Source organism: Nomascus leucogenys, chromosome 17, assembly GCF_006542625.1.
Source record: "Nomascus leucogenys isolate Asia chromosome 17, Asia_NLE_v1, whole genome shotgun sequence".
Taxonomy (NCBI): Eukaryota; Metazoa; Chordata; class Mammalia; order Primates; family Hylobatidae; genus Nomascus; species Nomascus leucogenys.
The window spans coordinates 34,552,343-34,570,946 of NC_044397.1; the positions used below are offsets into that span (position 1 = coordinate 34,552,343).

The 18,604-nt window shown below is 41.9% G+C and overlaps 1 protein-coding gene across 2 annotated transcripts in view; it reads right to left on the bottom strand.

The window, feature by feature from the left end:
• Positions 1 to 3,219: 3,219 nt before the first annotated feature.
• Positions 3,220 to 18,604, bottom strand: part of TRIM4 (tripartite motif containing 4) — a 29,314-nt gene continuing 13,929 nt past the window's right edge. Inside the window, exons 4-6 of one of the 2 annotated variants that reach the window (XM_030796609.1) lie at positions 16,541 to 16,563; positions 16,182 to 16,279; positions 3,220 to 5,581 (exon numbers count right to left, since the gene is read on the bottom strand). In XM_030796609.1, coding sequence (XP_030652469.1) covers positions 4,998 to 5,581; positions 16,182 to 16,279; positions 16,541 to 16,563 — 705 coding nt within the window. In that variant the 3' untranslated portion in view covers positions 3,220 to 4,997. The remainder of the gene's footprint in view (positions 5,582 to 16,181; positions 16,280 to 16,540; positions 16,564 to 18,604) is intronic. The other variant, XM_030796610.1, reaches the window with a different exon arrangement.

Below are 18,604 nucleotides of genomic sequence, written 5' to 3' on the forward strand. Positions count from 1 at the left end.
CCAAAAAACTGAAGAGGGACTCCTCCCTACCTCATTCTATGAGGTCAGGATCATCCTGATACAAAAACATGGCAGAGACACAACAAAAAAAAGAAAACTTCAGGTCAATATCCTTAAAAAAAACATAGATGGAAAAATTCTTAACAAAATACTTGGCTGGGTGTGGTGGCTCACACCTGTAATCCCAGTACTTTGGGGGGCCCAGGAGGGCGGATCACGTGAGGTCAGGAGTTTTAGACTAGCCTGACCAATATGATGAAACCCTGTCTCTACTAAAAATACAAAAATTAGCCAGGCCTGGTGGCATGTGCCTGTAATCCCTCCTACTCGGGAGCCTGAGACAGGAGAATCGCTTGAATCCGAGAGGCGGAGGTTGCAGTGAGCCGAGATCACGCCATTGCCTCCAGCCTGGGCAACAAGAGCGAAACTCCATCTCAAAAAACAAACAAACAAACAAAATGCTAGCAAATCTAATCCAGCAGCACATCAAAAAGGTAATCCACCACTATCAAGTAGTCTTTACCCCTGGAATGCAAGGTTAGTTCAACATACGCAAATCAGCAAGTGTAATTCATCACATAAACAGAACCAAAAACAAAAACCATATGATTATATCAATATATGCAGAATACATTGGGAGGACAGGTGGATGGGAGGGCAGGTGGATGACTACAAAGGGGATACACAGGGTAATGACAGGATGACGAAACTATTCTATTTGGTACTGGAGTGATAAATACATAACTCATGCATTTGCCAAAACCCATAGAACCATACATCAACAAGGAGTGAACTTTTATATACACAAAATTTTAAACATTAAACAGGATGTTGGAAGAATTCCAGGATGAAATGCAGACTCTGAGGAAGACTCTAACTATATTACAAATCTATTACACAATCTCACTGAAGAATGGAGTGGTAGGGGAAGGAGCTGAATAACTTTGGAAAATGCTGTTTTGATGGAAAAACATAACGTGAAAAATAAAAGGAATTGTACACAAACACTATCCTCCAGTTGATAAATTTCTCACTGGGATACAGGTTAACAATTCTGAATCTGCTTTGTGTGTATGATGGGGTTATAAACAAACAGATCATGGATGATGAGAGCCAGGTTTCTATCAGAGAAGAAAATTACAGATGATAAGAAAGGAGGGAAGGCTAGAATGAATCTCATGGAGCTGGATTAGAGTTGGAGACATCAGTATTAATTCATGCTTAGCTGAATATAAATATAGATGGGTAGACAAATAATTCTAGAAGTGTGTATACATATGGGTATTGTAATGGTTAATACTGAGTGTCAACTTGATTGAAGGATGCAAAGTATTGATCCTGGGTGTGTCTGTGAGGGTGTTGCCAAAGGAAATTAACATTTGAGTCAGTGGGCTGGGAAAGGCAGACCCACCCTTAATCTAGGTGGGCACCATCTAATCAGCTGCTAGCACAGCCAAGATATAAAGCAGGCAGAAAAATGTGAAAAGGCTAAACTGGCTTAGCCTCCCAACCTACATCCTTCTCCTGTGCTGAATGCTTCCTGCCCACGAACATCAGACTCCAAGTTCTTCAGCTTTGGGACTCAGACTGGCTCCCTTGCTCCTCAGCCTGCAGACTGGTCTGCATGATATGCAGGTACCACCGGAAAGTGGTCAACTGCAGCACTACAGCCTCTTTCTAGGACATCCCTGAAGGACAGGAAGTCTGTTAGCTAATTCACTGCATCAGACTGACCTGTAAGGGTGTGTGACTAAAGGTCTGTCATGGCCTTAGGTCTTATTTATGATTTGGTATCTTATTGTCAGAGCCCATTTTGTTAATCCTGTTGTCTCTATTTTAATATTAATGTTGGGTAGTTGTTGTGTCTAAACTTCAAAAGGTAGGAGGTGCACCTGAGGCATGTCTTAACTTAGCCCATCATGGCCAGAAATTTGTTTTTCAGGTTTCTCCGGAGTCCCCTTAGCCAAGAGGGGGTTCATTCAGTCAGACGGGAGGCTTAGGATTTTTAGTTTACAACTGACAGTTTATTTTCAATCCTGTTTGTATATCAAGAAGCATGGAAAGAGTTTATGGGTGGATTTTTTTTTTTTTTTGGTCAGCTTTTTAAATAAAAATGAACACCTAGGTCCCATCCCATATCTGATGAGACCAGAGGGGTCAATATCAAGACTCAAGCACAGAGACAAAGAACTGTGAAGAATAAGAAGGGTAGAGGAAAAGAATTTTTTCTCTGTTGAAGATGCAAGTTCTTTGCAATCGTATGAAGGCAGACTCATGAAGACTTAAAAGGAAAAGTTTGGAATCATTGCCACCAAAGACGTAAAAACAAGTCAAATGATAAAAAAAAAGTTTACCATGCAGCTCAAAGGGCCCACTTGAAGGCAGAGAGCAAGGATTTATAGTAGAATCAATCAACCTTTCAATAGCCAGAAGGAAGAGAGGAGGGAAGGTGCTGATGAGTTTCCAAAGGATTAGCTATTAGTAAGGCAGGTATTGAAGGACGTCCTGATGGGCAAGTGTAGTCATTTCCTAAGGTGGCCATAACAAACTGGGTGGCTTAAAACAATGGAAATTTATTGTCTAACCTCAGTTTTGGCAGCTAGAAATCAGAAACCAAGGTGTTGATGGGGCCATGCTCCCTTCAAAGCTTCTAGGGGAAGGTTCTTCCTGGCCTCCCCCAGCTTCTGGTAGCCCCAGGTTTCTTGGCTTGTGACAGCATAACTCCAATCCAATCTCTGCCTCCATCTTCCAGAGGCTATTTCACGTTGTTTCCATCTGGCATTTTTCTGTGTATGTGTGGGCATGTGTGTGAACATATGCATACGTTTCCTTCTTTTTATAAGGACACCAATCATATTGGGTTAGAGCCCACCCAAATGACCTCATCTTGTTTACATCTGCAAATATCCTATTTCCAAATAAGGTCATATTCACAGGTAGCTTTTCAACATATGTTTTTGGGAACATAATTCAACCTATAACAGCAAATATCCTGGGAAGTTGAGAACTCAGTAGAAACTGTTGAATGAGGGGGCTGCTCAGGCTGAATAGGAAGACAAGCCAAGATGGCTGATGTATAAGAAGGGGAGGAGGGGAGGAGGAGTTAGGGAAGATGCTGTTAAGTTGTGTAAGAATCCTCACTACCACCATTCAACCCAGCAATCCCATTATTCAGTATATGCCCAATACTCAAAGACATCATTCAACCATAGAGACATATGCATGTATATATTCTTTGCAGCACTATTCACAATAACAAAGACATGGAATCAACCTAAATGCCCATCAACAGTAGACTAGATAAAGAAAATGTAGTACATATACACCACAGAATACTATGCAGCCATAAAAAAAGAATAAGATCATGTCTTTGCAGCAACATGGATGGAGCTGGAGGCCGTTATCCTAAGCAAACTAACACATGAACAGAAAATCAAACATCACATGTTCTCACTTATAAGGGGGAGCTAAACATTGAGTACCCAAGGACACAAAAAAGGGAACAACAGACACCAGGGACTACTTGAGGGTAGAGGGTGGAGGAGGGTGGGGTATCAAAAAAGTACCTATTGGGTACTATGCTTATTACCTGGGTAATGAAATAATATGTACACCAAACCCCTGTGACATGTAATTGATCTATAGAACAAACCTGTACGTGTTCCCCTTAAACTAAAATATAAGTTAAAATAAAATCCTCGTTAAATCACTGCCTGAAAGTCTTTATTGAAAATCTGGGAGAAAATATATTAAAATGTTAGTAGTGCATAACTTTAATTTTTATACTTTTTGCATCTTACAAACTTTCTACAATAAGTACACATGACTTATATAAACAGAGAAAAGCAATCATTATCTTAAAAATAACTATCCGGTAACTGCCACAATCTCCTGAGTCCAGACAGTCTAGAGCAGAAGGGTAGACTGAGGAAAATATACACAGTATAAAAAAAAGTAACAAAATTAAAACCTGAAACAAAGATCAACATCCAATAAATGCTTCCAAATAAAGGGAGAGTAGATAACAGCATGGGCTTTCATCTCAGACAAATCTGGATTTTAATCCCAACACTGCCATTTACCAGCTAGCCAATACTGAGCTAGTTATTCTAAAGAGCTCGGTTTTCTCATTTGTACAAATAGGATTTCACTTCCCATCTCACTGAGTTGTGATGAGAGTCATATGCAACAGCATATGAAGAGGCTAGCAAAAGGTATTTAACAAGCGTTCCAACATTCTCATGATGACATGAATAACCCTGTACATACAATATAGGAACTTGATAAATACACAGCACAGTTAATAGCTGAGGGCAGAGTCATGGTTGGGAAGAGAGAGAGTGCAACATGGGCAGAGTGAGGGGGGATTCCCACAATTTTCTAAGACAGAAAAGTGGGGGAATCAGTAGTTACTGGAAAGAATAGGCAATGCCTGACTGGATAGAAAAAGATTCTATGCCTTTGTCAAATTTCACAGAAGTGACATAAGCCTATACTGTGGGATGCTCACACTACGTCCCTTTAGTGCCAATTAGGATACTTCAGGCTGCAAGTAACCAAATACAACTAAAATTGTCTTATACAATAAGGGCGTAATTATCTCATATAACAAGAAGCTTGGCATGAAGGAAATTTCAACAATTTCACAACGGCAACAAAAACTGTGTTTCTTCTACCTTTCCACCATCCCTGTGTTCTTAGTTCCAATATGGCTGCTAACATCCATATGTCTTCCCCGCACATCTCTTTAAAAGCTACAAAAAGATTTCCCAAAAGCACCTTGGAAAATTTCCTGTCCCATCTCCATTGGCCAGAACCACCTCCCATGGGACTGCCTCTTGTGAAGCATACAAAGGGCAGATACCAAACGGTTCCATTAGGGGGACCCAGAAGATGGACCATCCAGGATAGAGACATGAAGGGCAGAAGAGGGCCCAAGGATGTGTGTCCCTGAGCTGGACTACAGGGAAGGAGTTTTGGTCAGGGGAAGAAAAGACTCATTTCCTATCAGTCACTGGTAGAATGACTAAAGATGCTAATGGACTCAACCAAAAAAATGGCCGGAGGCGTGAGACAGAAGAACAAGAAAAGGTGTGCAGGTGCACTCCATCCACAGCGCTGTAGAAGGAGACATTCTCAGTCCCACGATCCAGGTAAACCCCCACTCGGTGGAGAGCTGGCTCTTGCTGGGTGGGAGTTCCAGGGAAGCCTGTCAAGGGCCAATAACCAGCAGCACTCCAATAAATCGCCCAGATGCCCACATCTGGGGACATTTTTGAACAATCAGTAATTCCCATGACGTCCTCCCGACACACCCCAACGGCAACCTCCAGACTATCTCTACTCTCAACTTCCCAGTAATGTTTCCCTGAGGTGAAAGCGTTTTTTCCCAGAACACAGGGTAAGTGCTGAAATCTCTCTGCATAAGCAGTCTTCTGAGGATTCCTCCATCCAGCAAAGTAGTTCCATGCTGAAGAAAACACTGGCCAAGAACTGGCTGATGCTGTATTTTTCACGTATCTCCCTTCCTGGGAGAAGACGAGTTTGGGATGAGCTGTGTCTTCAGCTAGGTTTACAGCCACTGTGGAGAACATGAGAGCTGAGATAAGTAGTGGGGCAGTTTATCATCAACCCTTCCCCAGAAATGCCCATCTTTTCCAGCATCAGTTTCATCTTTCTCCTCCTAACAAACATTCATGACTCCATGCTGCCCAACTGATCTTCAGCCAGGCCTAGCAGGCCACAGCATGGCCTTTAGCAACCTGAAGTCCTCATTTCCCTTCTGCTCTAAAAGACTAAGCCCTAGACCAGGTGCAGTGACTCATGCCTGTAATCCCAGCACTTTGGGAGGCTGAGGCACGGAGATCACTTGAGGTCACGAGAGAGAGACCAGCCTGGCCAACATGGTGAAACCCCGTCTCTACTGAAAATACCAAAAAAAAAAAAAAAAAAAAAAAAAACTGGCCCGGCATGATGGTGGGCACCTGTAATCCCAGCTACTCGGGAGGCTGAGGCAGAAGAATCACTTGAACCCAGGAGGCGGAGGTTGCAGTGACCCGAGATCATGCCACTGCACTCCAGCCTGGGTGACAGAGCAAGATTCTATCTTAAAAAAAAAAAAAAAAGACTAACCTCTAGAAACTGGGGTCTAATTATTTCATGCCCCAAGTTTTCACGAAAATCAGCCTAAAATTTGGAGAGATATTAACAAATTCTCACATGTTGAATCAAAACTAGAACCAAGGCTGCCAACTAGCTGGTTCTTTGGCTAGATACACGCAGGTGTCACATAGGACAGAATAATGAGGTCTCTTTTCACCGGTTCCAGTTGTTTATGGGGCATCTCCACAAATCTCCCCACAGATCATTCAAAACTGAACTAATTATCTTACTTACACCCCCTTCTATACTCTCGGGACTAATCCACTTCATATGCAGACATCTTGCCTTCTATGTCTCTAAGGTGTCAGAGTCACCTCCACCTGAACACTCATGCTCTGAAATCTTTATTTTCGACTCTTTTTCCTCTAACCTTCAATAGCTAGTTAGTCACCAAGTCCTACCAATTCTACCTCTGAAATTTGTCACTCAGGTTCTTTTCGTCCCCTCCACTCCCACTGCCACTGCCTTTACTCCAATCTCCAGCATCATTCAATGTGTTAATAATGTCCTCCCTGGCCTCCCTGACTCCAAATTCCCTTCCCTCTAACTCTCCATGTCTCTTGAGTTTGAGGACTTTTTTTAAAAAATCAGGAATGTATGCTAGAGTTTGACAAATGCTTTTCCTACATCAATTGAGACAATCACATGGTTTTCCTTCTTTTTTTTTTTTTTACTTTAATGATATAAATTACATCGATTTTCAAATATTAAATCAACTATGCTCTTCTGGGATAAATCTCATATATTGTGATTATTATACATTATCCTTTTTGTATATCAAAGGATATATAAATTGTTGTTATTACATGTTATCCTTTTAATATATTGTTGGATTCAATTTGCCAAAGCTTTCTGAGAATTTAGGTATCTATGTTCATGAGAGATATTGATATATAATTCTTTTCTCTTGTGACGTCTTTGTCTGATTTTGGTATCATGGTAATAAAGGCCTCACAGAAAGAATTGGGAAATATTCTCTCCATCAATTTTCAATATGAGTTCTTGAAGAATTGGCATTTATTTCTTAAATGTTTGGTGAAATGTTTCACCAAGAAAGTCATCTGGGGGCCAGTCGCGGTGGCTCACACCTGTAATCCCAATGCTTTGGGAGGCCAAGGCAGTGGATTACGAGGTCAGGAGTTCAAGACCAGCCTGACCAACATGGTGAAACCCCATCTCTACTAAAAAAAAATATAAAAATTAGCCAGGCATGGTGGCGCGTGACTGCAGTCCCAGCTACTTGGGAGGCTGAGGCAGGAGAATCACTTGAACCTGGGAGGTGGAGGTTGCAGTAAGCTGAGATTGCACCACTGCACCCCAGCCTAGGCGACAGACCAAGACTCTGTCCCCCGCCAAAAAAAAAGAAAGAAAAAACGAAAGCCACTTGGAAGGTTTCTAATAGCAATTTCTTTCATAGAAATAAGATTATTCCAGTTATGTCTATCTTCATGAGTCAGCTTTTGTAATTTGCGTCTTTTAAGGACTTCATCCATTTCATCTATATTGTCAAAAAGTTGCTCTTATTGGCAAAAAGTTGCTCTTAATATTCTATTATGCTTTTAATATCTGTAGAATCTGTAATGATGTCACCTTTCTCATTTCTGACATTAGTAATGTGTGTTTTCTTTTTTCTGATCATTTTGATTAAAGGTATGTCAATTTTACTGAAATTCTCGAAGGACCAGCTTTTGGTTTCATTGGTTTCTGTTGGCTTTCTGTATTTTATTGCAATGACTTCTGCTCTGATTTTTATTATTTCCATTCTTCTGTTTACTTTGGGCTTTACTTGCTCCTCTTTCTCTAGTGTCTTAAGATGGAAGCTGAGGTCAGTGATTTAAGAAGTTTCTTCTTTCCAGTATAGCACTATACACTTTTCTTCACTTCAAGTACTGCTTTAGGTGCATCCCACAAATTCTGGTATGTTGTCTTTTCCTTTTCATTCCATTCAAACTACTTCCTAATTTGCCTTTTGATTTCTTCTTTAATTCAAGGGTTACTAAAAAGTCTATTATTTAGATTCCTGACATTTATGGGGCTTTCCAAGGATATTTTGATACTGATTTCTATCAATTCCATTGTGATCAGAGAACATACTCTGAATGATCTGAATCCTTTGAATTTGACACTTGCTTTACAGCCAGCTTAGTCTATCTTGGAAAATGTTTCACGTACACTGAAAAAAATATGTAGTATATAGCTGTTGGGTAGACTGTTCTATAAATAATGGGATCAAGTTGATTGATAATGTCATTCAAATCTACTATATCCCTGCTGATTTATTGCCTAATTATCCTAAAAATTATTAAAAGAAGGTACTGAAAACCCCAAACGTAACTGTGAACTTGTCTATTTCTTCTTGCAGCTCTATTAGTTTTTCCTTAACACGTTTTAAGCACTGTTAAGTGCAGAAATGTTTAGAACTTACATTCTCTTGACGAACTGACCACTTTATCACTAGGATAACATTCTTTATCTCTGGTAATATCCTTTGCTCAGAAATCTACTTTGATACTAATATACCCACTCCAGATCTATTAACATATCTTTTTCCATTCTTTTGTTTTAAACATATATGGTTCTTCATATTTAATGTGCTTCTTTTCCAGTAAAAAATCGGGTCTTGTTTTTTTTTAGCCAATCCAACCAACTTCTGCCTTTTGATTAGCGCATTCAGACCATTTATAGTTAATGTGATTATTAGTATGATTAAATTTGTGTTTATTATTTTGCTGTTTTCTATTTGTCCTATGTGTTTTTCTGCCTTATTTTTTATTAATCTTTTTTTATAATTCCACTTTATTTCCTTTTATTGATTAGCTACAACTCTTTTATTTTAGTGGTTTAAGGTTTATAGTATCGTATGGCAGATGCACCTGATAGCAATAACTCAAGCATACCCTAAGAATGACCCATGGTCCAAGTAGAATGTGTGTTCAGACTTCCAAGCTAAGAAATGTGGGAATGGCCAACCCAGAGATCTGCTCCTTATCTAGGAAGGACATCTGAACATCTGAACCTCTGGCCCATTCTTGGAATGCAGGCTGTATAGAGGATCAAGGCCCTTTGATTCAGGTTAAATGGAGGTTGTTAGGAGGATGCTAAGTGAAAATGCTATATAATCTGCATGCTTTTTACAAACAGTGGCAACTGGTTTTCGTGTCCAGCCCACTGCTCCTGGACCACCCAGCATGTAAGTCCTCAATAAACCCTATGTCTCATTCACTGGCTCCAGGTTTCTTCCACCTCTCACAGTGCCACCCGTACTGAAATCAATCGGAGTCTAGCACAACAATTAGCCCAGCAGGAGGTTGGAGAAAATTCCGCAAGTGCCAAGACAATGAGATCAGGGGAGAATCCACGGGGGAAATCCTGGGCTGGCTGTCCACATGTATGTGGGGCCCGATAGCCACTATCCTTGATGGGTGGGGCCCACCAAAAGGTCTGGAAGAACTGCTGCAGGGAGTGGATCCAGCTAAGGGAAAGTCAAATGCCCAAGCTGTGGCAGCTGCAGTTGGCTGGCCACTCCTGACTGTGCTTACAGCAGCCCCCAAGGCTGAGCTTGTGGCACAGGCAAGGGTGTACCAGTTACAAGATGAGCTGCAACTAGGGAGATATTAGCTCAGGCTGAAGTGTTGGAGAACTTACTGTCCCACCTGTGGGAACAGGATGACAAAATGGAGACACTGGTTTGTTGAGTAGCCTGTTTGAAGGGTCACTGACTGCCACATGGAGTTAGGACTACCATGACTAAATTGTCCTGGAACCCTAAGTCCTGGGACCCCGTGAGGAGATCTAGTGGCGAGGAGGATGAGGACTGGGATGAGTCCACAGAGTTTCCCATCCTCCCAGCATGTCTGATGGTCACCACCAAGATAAAAGAAGACCAACCACACCCACAGAGGGTAGCCCTACAAGACTTGCCTTCACCTGAAAGAAGACAGACCACCACAATGCAGGATTATACCGCTGTGGAACTAGTGAAGCTGGGAAGTAAGTTCAGACAGAGTGGGAGAGAGTCGATCCCACCCTCCCTGGGATTTTACACTCTTCCAGATAGTAGAAAAGGATTTTGAATGTTCCCGACGAAGATAATGATAAATGTTTGAGGTGATGAATATGCTAATTATCCTGATTTTATCATTACGCATTGTATACATGTATTGAAACATCACACTGTACCTCATAAATATGTACAATTATTATGTAGCAACTAAAAAAAAGAACAAAAGATTTCTCAAGTCGGTTCTTGCACTCCATGGGGGAAGGGCCTAGAAAAGAATATACAGGTCACACCTATTTTACATCCTACTCCCCAATCCCCTGTATTTCTAAAATAACGAATCCCAGTCTTCCTTGTGCAAGGGGACAATCAACCTCTTATAGAACATTATAATACCCCCCACTGTCTTACTCTGGCCACTTGCAAAGCATTGCAGAGGGCCCAATCCACTTGGTATTATAAACCAGGCGCCAGGCCACTGCCAGGGGTGGTGCTCTCAGAATGACACAACTTCCTGTGTCTTACTAAATGGCTTCCCCTTTCTTGTACCCACTAAACATCTCACCTGTTGCCCACAGATGGGGTGCAGCAAACCGCTTCACCAACTGGGTGCACATGGTGACCTCTTTCCAGAACACAACAGACTATTGGGTCTGCAGAGAGTTGCCCCTCTCCTCCACAATGGGCCTGCCATGGGGCATCCATGCTGCTAACTTGAGTACCTGGAGCCATGTCTATACTTGGCATGATGAGCCTCACCCACTTCCCTTCAGCACCACCACCACATTATGCAGTGAGTTTCCTACCATCAGTGAGACAAGATGACATATTTTCCACCTAGTATGGGAGCAGGTTAGTGCTACCCCAGCTGTAGGGTATTCTGTACACGATGGACAAGGGTGAGTGACAAGAGTGCAGATACAGGTAGTAAGTCATGCACCCTTATGTACTGAAAGGCATGATAATAGCATGTCACAAGCTAAACCCATAATATGGGGTGACTACCCCCACAGCAATGCAACCAATCCCTTCAAATAGCCAATAATATGTGGCTAGGGTGGCACAGTGACTGTCTCCACGTGGGGGCCCATGCCCTCCCCTTGGGGATGGCTACGAGTAGACGGCAACCACAGCTGGCCTTACTTACCGTATAATTGGGCTGATAGATGCACCTGGGGTCGTCCTCACCTGCCGGACACATTCTGTCCCATTGAGACACCATTCCTACTAACTGGGAGAGTGTAAAAGCCAGGCACATCCAGAAGTGTGCATTCTGGTGGTTCTACCCCTTGGCCATTTTTGCCCCCAAGTGGCAACAATAGACACAGAGCTGCAAGTTGGAGACCTCGCTAAACATATGGCTGCAGCCTTCAAGGATACCTGTGCCATGCCATCACTCTTCTCACTGGGCAACTGTGTAAAATCCCATGGCCCTGGATATCTTAACTGCTGCCCTGGGTGGAAGTTGCACATTACTTAAAACCAAATGTTGTGTATATATCCCTATTACTCTCACATTATAACCGGGGCTATGGGAACCCTAGAAACCCATATTTCAGCTAAAAATTCTCTACCTTATCAACTTCCAAGTGCTTGGAAAAGCTTTCTGTAGAGTATGATTGCTACTATGCTTGTCATTGTCTTTTGTTGCTGTAGTTTCTAATGCTGCTGCAGCATCTGGCAGCAATGCTCCTGCACATACCTTGCCCCAGGGAAGTTGCAGAGAATGACGTGATAAGAATGTGGGGGCCATTCGAGGGTATGCTGGACTGCAGTGTACGGCAGACACACCTGACAGCAGTAACTCCAGCACACCCTGAGAATAACCCTATGGTCTAAGAAGACTGTGTATTCAGAGTTATGAGCTAAGGAATCCAGGAGTGGCCAACCTAAAAATGCACTCCTTACCTATAAAGGCCATGTGAACTCCTGGTCCATTCCTTGGAATGCAAGCAATACAGGGAATCGAGGCCCTTTCTTTTGGGTTAAATGGAAGGTCCCAGGTGGACATTGCTAAATGAAAATGCTATATATAACCTGCATGCTTTTTACAAATAGCAGTGGTTTGTTTTCCTGTCCAGCCAGCCATTCCTGGACTGCCCTGCATGTAGGTCTTCAATAAACCCCATGTCTCATTCACTATTCCAGATCTCCTCTTCGGCCTTTCAGACATGGTGCCATCCTTAATGAAGTCAGTAGGGGACTGGCACAAGTATACACCTTTTTATTAGTCTCCCTTCAAGTGATATTATGCCACTTCACACATGAGAACTGTATCATAATATACTTTCATCTCTCCTCTCCCAATCTTCACACTACTGTCACGCATTTTACTTTTAAATATGTTATAAACTCCAAAATGCACCATATTTTGTCTGTTGAAATAGTCAATTATTATTAGTCAGGGTTCTCCAAAGGAACAGAACCAAAAGGATATATATGTCTGTGTGTGTCTGTGTATGGTGGGTGGGTGTGTGTGCGCGTGTGCATGCGTGCACCTGTGAGTTTTCTGAGTTTTGAAATGGGGTCTCGCTGTTGCCCAGAATGGAGTGCAGTGGTGCAATCACAGCTCACTGCGGCCTCAACCTCCTGGGCTTAAGCCATCCTCCCACTGTGGCCTCCCAAGTAACTGGGACTACAGGCACACACCAGCACACTAATTATTTTTTGTAGAGACAGGGTCTCACTACGTTGCCCAGGCTGGCCTTGACCTCCTGGCCTCAAGCAATCCTCCTAAATCAGCCTCCCAAAGCACTGGGATTACAGATGTGAGCCACCACACCCAGCCAGTGTGTGAGATTTAATATAAGGAACTGGCTTGTGTGATTATTGCTACTGACAAGTCCAAATCTGCTGTGTGAGTTGGCAGGCTCAAGACCCAGATAGAGCCAGTGTTCTAGTTTGAAGGCCATTAGGCAGGAAGAGCCAATGCTGCAGTGAAGGCCAAGGCAGTATGCTGTAGAAATCCATCAGAAAGGCCAAGCCTTTTTTTTTCTATTCAAGCCTTCAACTGATTAAATGAGGCCCACCCACATTATGAAGGCAGTCTACACAGGCCTACTGACTTAAATGTTAATCTTATCCAAAATCACCCTCACAAAAACACCCAAAATAATTTTTGACCAATATCTGGGCACTCTGTGGCCCAGTCAAGTTGATGTATAAATTTACCATCGCAATTCCTTTTTAAAAGAATAAATAATGACAATAATATATATTTATTCATGTCATTACCATTTCTGGTGCTCTTTTATTCCTTTGTGTAGAGAGATTTCCATTTGGCATTTCCCTTCTGTCTGAAGGACTTCCTTTAACATTTCTTGAAGTGTCAGTCTGCTGTAAACTCTTTCTTTTAAGCTTTAGTTTACCTCCAAACTTATTTATTTCACCTTTGTTTTTGAAGGATATTTTTTGCCAGTTCTAGAACTCTAGGTTAACAGTTTTTTTCTTTCAGGGCTTTAAAGAGTTTGCTCACTTGCATTGTTTCCAATGAGAAGTGTAATGTCAACTTTGTCTTTGTTCCACTGCAAGTAACTGTCCTCTCTCCTGGTTGCACTTAAGATTTTCTTTTTATCACTGGTTTCAAGCAAGTTATGATGAGCCTTGGCGTATTTTTCTTCATATTTCTCATACTTAGGGTTTGTTGAGCATCTTGGATCTGTGGACTTAGTTTTTATTATATTCAGAAAATCTTTGGCCATTATGTCTTCCAGTATTTTTCCTATTCCATCCCCATCCCCACTCCTCTCTTTCAGGGACGCCAATCACCATAGATAATAAGGCTGCATAAAGTTGTCCCACAGGTCACTGATGCTCTCTGTGTTTTTGTAAATTGTTTTATTCTGTGTATGTTTCATTTTTTTGTAGTTTCCACTGCATTGTCTTCAAGTTCACCAATTTTTTCTTTTGTAATATTTAATCAACTATTAATCCCATCCAGTGCATTCTTCACCTTAATCACCACATTTTTCATCTTTAAAACTTTGATCTGGTCTCTATATACCTCTTTACAGAATACACTCATAATAAATGTTTTAAAGTCCTTCCATGCTTATTCTAACATCTGTGTCAATTCTAGGTCAGTTTCAGTTGATTATTTTCCTCCACTATGGGTCACTGCTTTCCTATCTTTTTGCATGCATGATATTTGACTGGATGCCAGACATTGTGAATTTATATTGTTAGGTGCTCTTTTTTTGTTTATTTCTTTTTTTTTATTATTAGACTTTAGGTTTTAGGGTACATGTGCACAATATGCAGGTTTGTTACATATGTATCCATGTGCCGTGTTGGTTTGCTGCACCCATTAACTCCAATTTTCTAGGGCTTTATCCTGGGATGCAGTTAAGTTACCTGGAAAGAATTTGACCCCTTTGGGTCTTGCTTTCATGATTTGTAAGGTGGGTGTGGAGCAGTACCCAGTCAAGGGGTAAATATTTTCTGCTAATGAGGCAAGATTTCCTGAGTACACTACTCAGTGCCCATGAACTATGAGTTTTCTGGTGTGGCTGATAGGAACTGGCACTGTTCCTGGCCCTGTGTGAGCACCAGGAACCGCTCCCTCTAATCGTTTTAGAAGCTTCTATCTCCAGCCTTGAGGAGATTTTCACAGGCATGTGCTGATCAGAACTCTGCCAACTAGGAAGTTCCTCCATAGATGGCGAGGGTTCTCTCTCTGTCCGGCTCTCTCCCCTCCAGGATACTGCCCAGTACTTTGCAAACTCTCACTACTTTGTTCTCCGTGAACTCCCAGCTCTATTCCTCAACTCAGCAAGTCTCCCTGGCTCTACCTCAGTTACCTCAGCCTTACATGGTCTGGAAACTCCCTCAGGCAGAGGGTAGGGCAATCATAGGTTGACCTCATTTGTTTCACATTTCTCAGGAATCACCGTCCTTCACTGCCTGACGTCTGGTGCTTTGAAAACTGTTGTTTCACATATTGTGCCTGTTTCGTTTTTGTATTTTTATTTTAGTTGCTACAGACAAGAAAACAACTCCTATTTATTTACTCCATTTTGGCTAGAAGTGAACATCTACAACATGGTTCTTTTTTGTTTGTTTGTTTGTTTTTTGAGACAGAGTCTCACTCTATCGCCCAGGCTGGAGTGCAGTGGATACAATCTCAGCTCACTGCAACCTCCACCTCCCAGGTTCAAGCGATTCTCCTGCCTCAGCCTCCTGAGTAGCTGGGATTACAGGTGCACACCACCATGCTCAGCTAATTTTTGTATTTTAGTAGAGACAGGGTTTCACCATGTTGGTCAGGCTGGTCTCGAACTCCTGACCTCAAATGATCCACCTGCCTCGACCTCTCAAAGTGCTGGGATTACAGACATGAGCCATCGTGCCCGGCCTACAACATGGTTCTTAATCAAACGTGTGCACATGAGAATCGCCAGCACAGCATCTAGAGCACGTACATGCCTTGGTGCCTCCCTGGAGATCCAATGACTTTATTTTCAGTCTGTCCTACACTCTTCTTCTCAACCTCAACCTCTACCTTTCCTCAAAATACACCTTGTTCTTTAGCCTCTTTGGATACCCACCCCTCCATTTTCTCCCCTTTGCTCATGCTGCTGCCTCTGCTTGAAAAAGTCATCCCCATTTTCCACCTGCCAAACTCCTACTAATCCCTCAAATCTCAAAACTGTCACCGCTGCTGTGCAAACTTTCCCATCTCGCCCCCAACAGAGCCCTTCCTCTGGATTTCTGTAACATTTTATTCCTACCGCCAGCAAACACTGGCTCCTACTATATCACAGTGAGTGCTGTGTGTCTCTCCAATGTGCTTACGAACTCATGAAGAAGTGAACAGGTCCCTTTCTTTTTGTATCACTGGCACCTTGTAACAGTGTGTTAAATAAATGTTTCTTGAATGCAGTGTATACCCATTTACTAACCATCTTTCCTGACACTCTATTAGCTGCATGCTGTTTCCTCTTTCCTCTTCAGACTTCTCTCTTTATTCTCCTATTTGAAAGATTTCTATGGAGCCCCAAGTCCTAGAAATTCTGCTCACCTTGGAATCGCTTTAGCATTTCCTTCATCAATGGTATCTGGCACACTGTCTTCACCTTTACAGCTTCAAGGGAATAGTTCATATCCTGGATCTCACTCCTAAGAAGGTAGAGAAGACTGCTCTTAGGGAACAGCTAGGGTAGCCAAGACCCCCACTCCCGGTCAAAGGTTCTTAGCCCAAAGTTCAGATGGCTTTTGTTCCCATTCCTCCTCACAGAAGCAATCAGGAGAATTTTTTTCTCAGAACCCGCTTAGGGTGTGCCCAGACTGACCTATGGAGCCTAGGCCTTGTTTCCCCTCTGCTCAGCCTGTATCTTTACCATGCCACCCAGGTCCCCATAAGAGAACAGGAGCGCATACCTGGTCAACACTTCTTTTGGATTCTGTGAAAAGAAGGAAGACATAAGCAAGTTACAAACCTTCTCCTGGAGACCTGGAATACAACCGTGTGAGCAGGTATTTTGATGGTTGCTTTTGCTCATGTCACATACGATCTCCCGCTGCCAAAGCCAACAGATTGACAGAATCTGGTTCTTTCTTTCAAGTTGCCCCTCTGCACTATTCGACAATGCTGCCTGCGCCCCTACTCTTTCTCCTTTGACACCATGACATGAACTGGCTCCTGGCTTCCTGCCGGCCTCCCCAACTAGTCTCAATCACAGAGCCTGCTCCTTTGCGTGCCTTCTGGTGGGTCCTCAGCAGCTCCAGCTTTGAGCTTCCACTCTTCTCCTTCCTGTTGTTTTACAAGATTGCTTTTAAATTATAATCACAAGGGATATTTTATCATGCCCAAGTCCAAAGAGTTTTTTCTACAGGCGAATTTTACTAAACTTTATGGAACTGAAAATACCCTAAGTTATAATACAAAAGAGAAAAACAGAAATTTTCCCAACTGATTTTTCAGAGACTATTATAACCTTGTTCCTTAAGCCATGAAATGAAATAGTAGAAAAAAGTATAGACCCATTTTACTTAAAGACATAGATGTGAAAATCCTACGTAACATATCAGGTAACCAATGGCAATGTGTATTTAAAAAATACAGCTCCTCCAAAAACCTGTAACTCAAGAAAAAAACAGACAAATTCCAATAGGGTAGCATCCTACAAAATACCTGACCAGCACTCCTCAAAACTGTCAAGATCATCAAAAACCAGAAAAGTCTCAGAAAATGTCACAGCCAAGAGGCACCTAAGGAGAGACAATGACAACCAAATGAAATCTGGTATCCTGGGTGCAGTTCTAGAAAATAAAATGAACACTAGGTAAAAACTGAGGAAATGGAAATAAACTACAAACTCTAGTTAGTAAACTGTATCACTGGTTCATTAATTGTAACAAAAGAACCATATTAACACTAGATGTTGACAATAGGGGAAACTGGGTGAAGGGGTATGTGGGAACTCTGTCCCATCTTCTCAACTTTCTGGTAAACCTAAATTGTTCATTTTTTTAAAAAAACTGGTTAATTACCACATGAAAAGTGCTCAATCTCACTAGTTATCAGCTTTATCTGGATGGGTACAGTGGCTCATGCCTTTATGTAATCTCAGCACTTTGGGAGGCTTAGGTGGGTGGATCACTTGAGGTCAGGAGTTCAAGACCAGCCTGGCCAACATGATGAAACCCCATCTCTACTAAAACTACAAAAATTAGACAGTGGCAGGTGTCTGTAATCCCAGCTACTCGGGAGGCTGAGGAACGAGAAATGCTTGAACCTGGGGGGTGAAGTTGCAGTAAGCCAAGATGGTGCCACTGCACTCCAGCCTGGGTTACAGAGCGAGACTCAGTCTAAAAAATAAAAAATAAAAAATTTAAAAAAAAAGAAAATAGCTTTATCAAGGAAAGGTATATATATATATATATATATATATGTATATATATATATATCCACATACCTTTAGGAAGAGGAAAGGGGTGCTGACTGAGGGCAGGAGATGACATTTTGCACCTTTCAGGATGGCTAAAATTAAAGAACTGACAAATCTAAGTATTGGTGAAGATATAGAGCAACTGGAACTCTTAGCTTTACATACTGGTAACAATAGTGTAAACCAGAACAATCACTTTGTACCAGTGTGAAAATGGTTTGGAATCATCTACTAAAGCTGAACACACATGTATGTCTTATGACCAATTGTTCTCACAGGTATACAACTGATAGAAATGTATATAAATGTGCACCCAAAAAGATATGTTCACACATATTCCTGTTTTTAATAACAATAGAAACAGAAATCATCCAAATTTCCCTCAAAAGAAAAATGAATAATATGCTTTGGTATATTAATATAACGGAATACGACAGTACTATACAGCAGGCACTACTGACATTTGGGGCTGGATAAGTCTTTGCTGGGAGCTGAAGGCAGGCATGTCCTGTGCATTACAGAATGTTGGCAGCATCCTACACACAAGAGATGC